We start from the raw sequence: 9703 nt of genomic DNA on the forward strand, positions 1-9703 counted from the left end.
TTTTCAAGTGGAATGTTATGATGTGATATGAAAAACAAACAAACTGATATTTGGGGAGCCACATTTGTGTACTCTTCCATCCTTAACAATCTCCATCATCTGCTTCAGATGACCTTTCCGTAGTTTTCGTCGCCATTTGAGTTTCTAATACATTATCCATTTTCATCCATTTGCGTTGCCCGTGATGTCAAGCGGAGTGACAAACTTTCCGCTATCACTATCTATAGGTCCTCTACCAACTCTTCTCATTGTTCCTTGTTTGGCGGCTCTATACCTTAACCCCTATTTCCTTGTGATGGCTTACCAGCTACTAATACTATCTTGACCAGATGCCTATCATGCCCTTTGTGCATTTTCTTCAAATAATATAATAAACTTTTTTTTAACGTATGTGTGTTCTCCCCTCCCCCCCCCTCTCTCTCTCTCGTGCACAGCCTACCAGCCCGATGGAGCAGGTAGGGAAGATGCGAAGCCAGCCGTACGGCCCCGGCGGCCACCCGTACCCGCAACAGCAGCAGCAACCGCAACCGCAACCGCAACAGGGGCCTCCCCAGGGCCCCCAGCAGGGAGGAGCCTATCCGGGACAGGGCTACGGACCATCGGGCCCTCAGAGGTACCCCATGGGGATGCAAGGCCGGAGCCCCGGCAGCATGGCGGCCATGCAGTACGGACAGCAGGTTGGTATTGGGTTTGCGCCTCAGTCTCCACACTTAACCCATTCTGACCTGAGATCAGATTCATACGAGATTTCCACTGGAGACACACTGGTCTGATTAATACGTACGCTGTTGCACGTTACGCTGGCTTTAAAAAAACAAATCCCCTATGGTATCGGTTTGTTTTATTTATTTTCCTTACTCGCCACTTTTGTCACTGTGGAGCGGAAATCTTGTATCTCCTTACTTTGACTTTCCCCCCCCCCTAGAGTGCTCTTTACTTTATCATGCAAGTGTGGTGACGCAAAGGTCGCGAAAACAGGCCATCTAAAAGGTCAGAGTGTGTCGCAATGTCACAAGTCGTGAGCCATTCACGCCTAAGACACACGCAAGAGACACTTGTGTCCTGTGGCTGTCTTCTGCCCCCCCCCCCCCCATGCAACAAGGTTGTGTCATCAAACCACGTTACTCCCATTGGAAATGCATTGCGACTCGCGAGCTGTGCGACACACAGAAGACATAGTGTCTCTTGTTGTGTGTCTTATATGTGAATGAGGCCTTAAAGATCTGCTGGTTTCGTACATCTATAACCAATACAACTTATATTAACCCATTTTGGGGCGGGAACCCCTTTTGGTGTTTTAACTAAGCATTATGTGTTATACTTTAGCTATTGAAAAATAGCAGATCTACAAGCTCATAGCGCGCCACCGAGCGGTGCGCTACGAGTTTGTAGGTGTGCTATTTTTGAGAAATCGTGAAAATAATGTGCAAATCTTTGAATATATATTATTTCACCGCGAACTGATACAGAAACGGGTATTTCAGAAAACTGTCAGGATTTAAGACATTTTTTAAATACCGACGTCTGGCCTAAATGGGTTAACAGCAGCTTGTGACTGATTCACAATTTCCCGAAAAGTAACCGATTTGGACATACAAGGTCTCCAGCCGCTGCAGCGTCTTACAGCTGTGAATAAGGGCCATGAGCCTGTCCATCTTTAACCAGAGAGAAACGCACGCACACCAACACAGTAGGGAAATCCCTTAGCGTGAAGCCTCCTCCTTCCAAGGCTACAGTACAGTTCAACTGCGGTCTCGTGTCTATTGTGTGCAGTGATTATCTCACACGGGCTGGCCTCGGTGTCTGACTCTGTTGCTCGATAACCGCCCCCACAGACATGGGAGTGGGTTATCCTTGCCCCCCTTTTGGCAGACGGATACAAAATAGCCACGTCATGTTGTTGTTTTTTTAAATGTGCGTGATTGTTTTTTCCCCCCTTTTGAATCCTTTGTGTAACCCACGTGCCCTCTGCACAACGTTGTGTGGTGGTGGTGGTGGTGGTGTGTGTGGTGTTGTTTCTCCATCTCCATTTCCTTCGTCTTCCATTGTATCCACACAAGGTCAACGCTTTCTCTCTTACTCTCTTACATGTGCACCGAAAGGCCTTTTGAAAAGCCTGAAGTTTAAAAAAGATATATATATATATGTTCACTGCTGCAGTTTAAAGGCATGTTCCACTGAACGGCAGCCCTTGAATATGATTTCCCTATGCACAAGGACAGTCGAGTCACTATCGCCAGCAATACAAGGTAGAGATGTTATTATCCCAGCGTGTAGCATTGGCAAAACCCGTTCAATGCGTCTGTTTGGGGTCACGGTCATACGCCGTGCTCAGATCGCTTCTGGATTGCATAAAATGAGGCTCCTTTTTGTTGATCAAGCGTAGAATACTAAATCTCTATTAGTCACGCATATTTTTCTCCCTTCATCTTCACCCACGCAGCTGCAGATTGCATGTCTTGACGACAGATTCAAAATGTTTGTTCTGTGATTTAACTTATTTTTATTACAATTAGCTTTTCGTGCTTTTTGATGCTGCTTACCGCTCTTTGTTTTTGTACAGATGTCTGCATACGGACAGCAGGGGCCGGGGGCATACAGTCAGCAGAGCCAGGCATACTACGGCCAGCACGGGCCTCCTTCGCACCCCGGCCAGCAGCCGCCCTACCCTGGCCAGCCGCAGGGCTCCGGCGGCAGCTCCGGAGCGCCCTACCCCCAGCAGGGACACCCCTCCTCGCAGCCTCCCGGCCAACACGGGCAGCCTCCTTACACGCAGTCCCAAGGCCCCTCCCACACGCCACCTCAGGGTCAGCCCCCATACAGCCAGTCCCCGCAGTCCCAACCCGGCCAGCCGCCTTACGGCGGTCCCCCTCAGCAGCAGCAAGGGCCCGGACCTCAAGGCCAGCCTGGCTACGCCCGGTCCCCCGGGCCAGGGCAGACGTCACAGCAACCCCCGCAACAACCACAGCAGAGTCCCCAACAACAACCGCCGCAGGAGGGACGTCCTCCCTCACAGACCCAGCCACCTCAAGGTCATAGCCAAGGTCAACAGGGTCAGACCTCACCTTACTCACAAACGTCTCCGTTACAACAAGAACAGCAGCAGCAACGGCAACAACAACAACAAGAACAGCAGCAACGGCAACAAGAACAGCTGCGGCAACAACAGCAACAACAAGAACAGCAACAACAAGAACGGCAACAACAGCAACAGCAACAACAAGAACAGCAACAGCAACGGCAACAACAACAAGAACATCAACGACAACAAGAACATCAACGACAACAAGAACATCAACGACAACAAGAACATCAACGACAACAGCAACAACAGCAGCAGCAGCGGCAACAACAAGAACAGCAACAACAACAACAAGAGCAGCAGCGGCAACAGCAACAATCACCTTTCCAGAGGTTCCCCCCTCCTCCCCAGGTAACACATAGCGCCGTCTATTTGGCTGAAGCGTACTCCTTGGCCAAATTAAATTCAGCCACGTCTTACGAGCACAATGACTTGGTGAGCCATCGGGTGGTGCCGGGCTAGAGTACCTGCCCACCACCTAATGGTCTAGTCTAGGGGTTTGAATCTGCCATGGGTGCTTCCGGTTCGATCTACATGCGGTGCATGCGTTCACACGACACACAAACACAATTGGCCATGTTTGGGGAGGTTACAGGGCTCGAAATTGTGACCGTTATGGTCGCAAATGCGCCTGAATGTTAATCTGTGGGACCTACATTTTTTATATGGAGCACGGCAAATAATTGCTGTTGTGCGACCAAAACGGCAGAGTGAACCAAAACGTGCGCTCCCTGCCAACCAACTGCATTCCTGTCTGAGCTGCACTATCTCTTGATGCTAATCTAATATAGCATGCGTGTAGTTAACTACTCATTGACACAACGGTGCGGGACGTCGCTGAGCGCTGCATCGCTGACATCCTAGAGCGCCTTGCGATTTCACAGTGTGTCAGAAAGTACATTATTTTAAGCATTTTAAGTTCAGAAACGATCCAAGCTAGCTACACAGCGAAAGGAAAAGTCTCCTCTCATTGGTGCGTGCATGCGTGCGCCACCCCAGACATCCTTTGTTTGAGTCTGGGACACATCACGTCGTGTCGACAAAATAAGTAAATAAATAAAAACACTGGCAGTTTTGGATGAATCAAGGAATCAATCAATAGTGTCAGTCACAATGTCTACATAAATAGGGAACTTGGATGGGATTTTATACAATTTATCTTCCCCCCCGAGCTTTTTTCACATTTTTTATTTAACTACATTGCAAAATAAGTAGCATTACTTTTGACAGTGCAGAAACATAATTGCCTTCCTTGATGAGCATCCTAATGAGCCCCCCTAAAAATAAAAAATAAACAAGCTTTCCATTTCCAAGCAGGCCCCATCTCAGTTCCGTGCATAAAGTGTGATGTGATGTCTCTTGGAACTTTGACTGTTGGCATTGTTTCTTTATTGTCAATGTACTATGTGATCTGTTTGTTTGTATATGTTTTCTGTATCCTGCTGATTGCTGTGCACAAGACAAATTTCCGAAAGGACAAATAAAGTATCTTATCTATCTATCTTCTCCCGTGCTGTCCAGGAACTCTCGCAGGACTCCTTCAGCTCACAGTCCAGCGCTCCGCCCTCCAACCAGCCCATGGCTTCCAACAAGAGCAGCCAGGAGGACGGCATGCAGGCCGGCCGTCAAGTCTCCCGGTGAGCCTCAACCCCGCTCGCCCCTCACCCACACACCCACACCTACACACCCACACACCCACATCTACACACCCACACTCCCACACCTACACACCCACACCTACACACCCCAGGGCCAGAGTGGCAGTCTGACGCACCGCCATTCCGCATATGTGGCTTCCTGCGTGTGATAAGGGTTAGGGTGATGCCCTAACCCTTCACCAACTTACCCACACGCCCACATAAGGGTTAGGGTGATGCCCTAACCCTTCACCAACTTACCCACACGCCCACATAAGGGTTAGGGTGATGCCCTCACCAACTTACCCACACGCCCACATAAGGGTTAGGGTGATGCTTACACACACATCCACACGCCCACATAATCCCTAACCTTGAGAAAAAAGCCTGGTCACAACCTAATGGAAAACAAACCTCTCCGTGTCACCATGACACGTGTCTGTGTGTCTCTATGCCACTTGTTCTCAACGTGCATCTGGGAACCACCAGGGGTCCAAGTGGACTCTTCATCCATTGAAGGAAGCATGCTCTCAGTTCGGGGCTCACCCCAGGTTGGCAGAGGGAGAGTAGCGCCCAGGATTACAGCTTAGAGGCAATTGCCGCAATTGGGAGCTTGGAAGATTGGCTTTTTGCCAGTGAAGAGATTTCTGTAGACGAAAAAAGCTGTCCAAATACAGAGCAAACTCAGGTCCAGTTTTCCAAGTCTAGGGGGAATTCCGACATAGCAGCAACATCAGAGAGGTACTGCTGGATGGATAAGAAACATACAACACAAATAAATGGACTTAGACTCTAGACTTCTGCACTCTGACTAGGTTAACATGTATATCATTGCTGTCGGGCAGAAACCTCTTATCTGCATATTCTGATTTTATTTCTTTGTAAATTAACGCCCTACTTGATCATACTACAGCGTCACACAAAAGCATCAAAAGTAGCAACATGTGCCGTTATACTAGTGATTGTAGATCATACATCAAATTGGCCTGCGGTGCAGGTGCATTGGTCCAAGGTGCAGAATAACATAACGTTATTACGCTCCAAACCAGAGTTTAGCATCATGTGGTGAGTCCGAGCGCAACACAGACGGGTATTGTGGTATGTCTTGTGCTTGTAGCTCAGCGTTAACCTGAAGCACGAGCTCGGGATGGTCCACAAGAGTGCGCACAATTTATTTGTTAATTTCCAGGTCTTGAATAAACTGGGGAATCATACGCAAAGTATACGAGTATGGAGCCAGTGTTCTTGTATGCACATGAGGGAATGTGTTTTGTTAGTTAACAGTAGCAGACGTACAAGTTAGTTCACATCGCGTCACTTTGTGTCGTGCTGCCAACTACTGATTTAGAAGACATTTGTAGAATCAGCCTCAGGTCTTGTGCTCAGAAAACCTGTGTCCGAGTCAAATACTGGTATGCTTTTGCTTTGGATTTCCATTCTCTGAGACACACACACACACACACGCACACACACACACACACACACACACACACACACACACACACACACACACACACACACACACACACACACAACCCTCTCTACTGTGAGCTGAGCTGACCTTGATTGTTGACATGGTGATCAGCTGGGACTCTAACATTACACCTCCCTACCTTCACTTCAAGTCCCCCCCCTCTCTCTCTCATTATGTTGACACACAGGCCTCATTGGAAGCTTGAATGAGTCAGGTGTCTCAATGTTGACCCTGTTATTTGACGACAGTGGATAGAGGAGGGTGCGGTATGTGTGTGTGTGGTAAAAGTGGGACGCTGGTCGTTCCATGATGTGTGAGAGCTAAAAGGTGAATCCTCTCCTCTCCTCATCCAGGTATCGTGGCTGCCACAGTGCCGTTGCCATGGCAGTGTTTATAGGTCAGGCTGTGCAGCTAACCTCATTCCACACCTCGGGGAAGGAGAGCGCGAAATGAGATCATTAATGAGGGGGGGGGGGGGGGGGGGAGGGGAGGGAGGGAGGGAGGGAGAGGGAGAGGGAGAGGGAGAGGGAGAGGGAGAGGAGAGAGAGAGAGAGACTTCCAATAGTGTGAATGAGTGGGAGAGTACAGGGAGGGTGAGAGAGAGAGAGGGATGACAAAAGAGGTAGAGATGTCTGTGCCAGTGGGGGATGCCCTCTGGATGTGTTGCCCTTATTTATTTATTTCTCGTTTATTTATCCCCCTGATTGGCTCTGCCTTTGGCGCTGTCCGAACTATATATATATATATATATATATATATATATATATATATATATATATATATATATATATATACAATAAAGACTATTTTCTGTTCTTGGGGATTCCCCATCAGTGGCGTGCGATTGGCCATGAATGTCTATGGTCTGTGTGAGCAGAATGCAGATCCCCCCCCCCCCCCCTCCTCTGCTTCCCCCGTGGAGTGCACATGACACGGTGTGTGTGCAGATTAGAACCCGCCAACTGTAACCACGCTTTCCCATGCGCATGCACACACACACACACACACACACACACACACACACACGCACCGCCCACGCGCGCACGCACACAGCCCCTGGCAGCCTCACTCAGTGTTGTGTTGTGTTATAGCCAGCATGTCTTTGGCAGCATCTGCTGAGCTGAATGTCCTACAGGTGTTGTTGTTATTATGGTTAGGTTTTATGATTGATGGTTTTATTGACCGCTAATGCATCTACACGACCGCATCGCAAAAAAACAATTAAACATTGCCACGTCTTTCTTAAAATGTCCTAGATGTGAATTATCCATAATTGGTAATATTTGCGTGTACAAAGACTTCATAATGAATGTTCTGAAAATAGACGGGACAGATGTTTTCGTTGCATTTTTCAGTCTTTCATACTTAATAATATGACATTGGTGGAGGCTCCGTTGCATAATTGCAGATTGCGATGTCATCAAAAAAGTCTCATAATGGCTGATGTTAGTTTAATAACAAATAAAATAATATGGTCCAAACACCTTTATGGTATTCATTCGTGTATATTTGCAAACGCCCTATAGATCCGCTATAACTTTGAAGATGTTCGTCAAAGACGACAACTTCAGGACATTTCATGCGTGATTATTTTTGTTGCTTCTAGTTGTAACTATAATAACCTGGCCTTGAATCCAGGCCCTGCTAGGTGACAGACAGAGCGGCTCCGTTGGTAACTAAGCACATATACATGGAAGTGCATCCCAGCCAGGCAGCCAGCCCCTCGCCTAACAGCACAGATTGGTCCGTTGGAGCCAGGTGCTGAGAGAAAGCCAAGACGTCTGTTCTGTTGTTGCTTATGTGTGGGAATAACGGACATCTCTTCCACTGTTGGAGGAGAACAGGTAGGAGAGCAACAGTCAGTCTGTAGGTGAGAGCGAGAGAGAAAGAAAGAGAGAGAGAGAGAGAGAGGGGGGAGGGAGAAAGAAAATAACAGCCAAGCGAGAGTTGAACTAGCTGAGCAGGTTGAACTGGTTCCTGGTTTGTTTTCACCAGGCTCCGGGACACGCACGCACACACACACACACACACACACACACACACACACACACACACACACACACACACACACACACACAGAGACTTGAGAAACGGCTCAAAGCTAGGCAGCACTCAGCCTGTTCAGCGCTCAACGATCATTCATGGCGGTACACAAGAATAATTACTTTAAATATGCCGTTTCCCCTTCTTTTTCTGAATGGAATAACACCGCCATTAATTTCCTCCAGAGAGCAAATGTTTTCTTTTAACCACATGGAACCCATCGTGCCTTTTCTGGAGGCCAAAATAGCAGATCTAGAAGGTCACATTGTGTCTTCTTTGCACTGTGAGCTTGGAGAGTGGCTGTTTTTTGTAAAGATGTTTAGGATTGAGGGAAAAAAGGAGGGGGGCTGATTCTTATCCTAACTCTATCCTCTGGGGTACGCCAGTCAACAAAGTATACCGTAGCTGTCGGGCAGAAACCTTGTACCTCCATATTTTACAATGGGTTAATAACCAAGTCATGTATGTATCCATTATACTCCGGTTGCTAGGGACGCTTGCTATGGCCTTGCCTGCACTGCTTCTGCGCGACCAACTCCATTAGCTTCTGCATTAGCCGTTTTCTAGGACAAAGATTGGCCAGCTAGCATTGATGCTATTACTTTAGCATCCAAAATGGAATCCAAAACCGGACTCTCGTCATAGTGGAATTGCTTCTCATCACGTGGCACCCAAGCGCTACCCATTTTGTTCACCAGGTGGCACTCAATAGGTTAGGAGCTACATCTTCGAAAACAATCAAAACACCGCGAGGAACATGGTGTCGGGAACGCGCAGAGCAAACCTCAACAGTCGAGATGAAATTAGTAGTTTGGTTTGTACTTTTCATGCTGGTAGTTTGAAACCGAACGCACTACAAGCATGTGTGCGCACACACAATTACAGAGCTCACTCAGTGAAATGCTGCCGCTGACATCACAGGCCCCCACCCTTCTGTTCTGTTTCTTCTGCTCATGAACACAGACGACAGGCTTGACAGACATGTGAGTCGCACACCTACACAGCAGCAGCTGCCAAAATAAGATGTGTTCCTGACTGTGAATGAGGCGGATTGGCACTGATTTATTTACTGATTTATTTATTTATTTTTGTGAAGCGACAAGGACGGATGCTTAAAGCAGTAGTCTCAAACTGCTTCTAGGACCCCCACATTAATGTATATTTATATTTGGCTGCGGACCATCTGAAAATGTTATGTGCCAGGGAACCCCAGAAGAGAAGTTACAGTTTATGTAAAAAAAAAGAAATTGGTTTACAATTATTGTGAAATTAATTCCCACCAATGCCTTAACGGAATTGTTCATCCCAAAATAAGAATTTCCTATTAATTACTCAACCCATGAGATTCAGAATAAGCTTTGTCGTCAAGTGGGTGAAATTATGTTTAGTACAAGCTCCATTATAGTTTTCAGGAAAGTGTAAGAATAGAGATAACAAGTGAGGAAAACAAGATGGAAATAGTGAAGA

General features: G+C 47.4%; 1 protein-coding gene across 1 annotated transcript in view; it reads left to right on the top strand.

Moving 5' to 3' along the window:
• LOC310872783 (uncharacterized protein) overlaps nucleotides 1-9703 on the top strand; it is a 57034-nt gene that overhangs the window by 31762 nt on the left and 15569 nt on the right. Inside the window, exons 2-4 of the mRNA XM_083784906.1 lie at nucleotides 435-677; nucleotides 2564-3433; nucleotides 4604-4719. Coding sequence (XP_083641032.1) covers nucleotides 435-677; nucleotides 2564-3433; nucleotides 4604-4719 — 1229 coding nt within the window. The remainder of the gene's footprint in view (nucleotides 1-434; nucleotides 678-2563; nucleotides 3434-4603; nucleotides 4720-9703) is intronic.

This window comes from Protomyctophum parallelum (assembly GCF_964188405.1).
Source record: "Protomyctophum parallelum genome assembly, chromosome: 1".
NCBI lineage: Eukaryota > Metazoa > Chordata > Actinopteri > Myctophiformes > Myctophidae > Protomyctophum > Protomyctophum parallelum.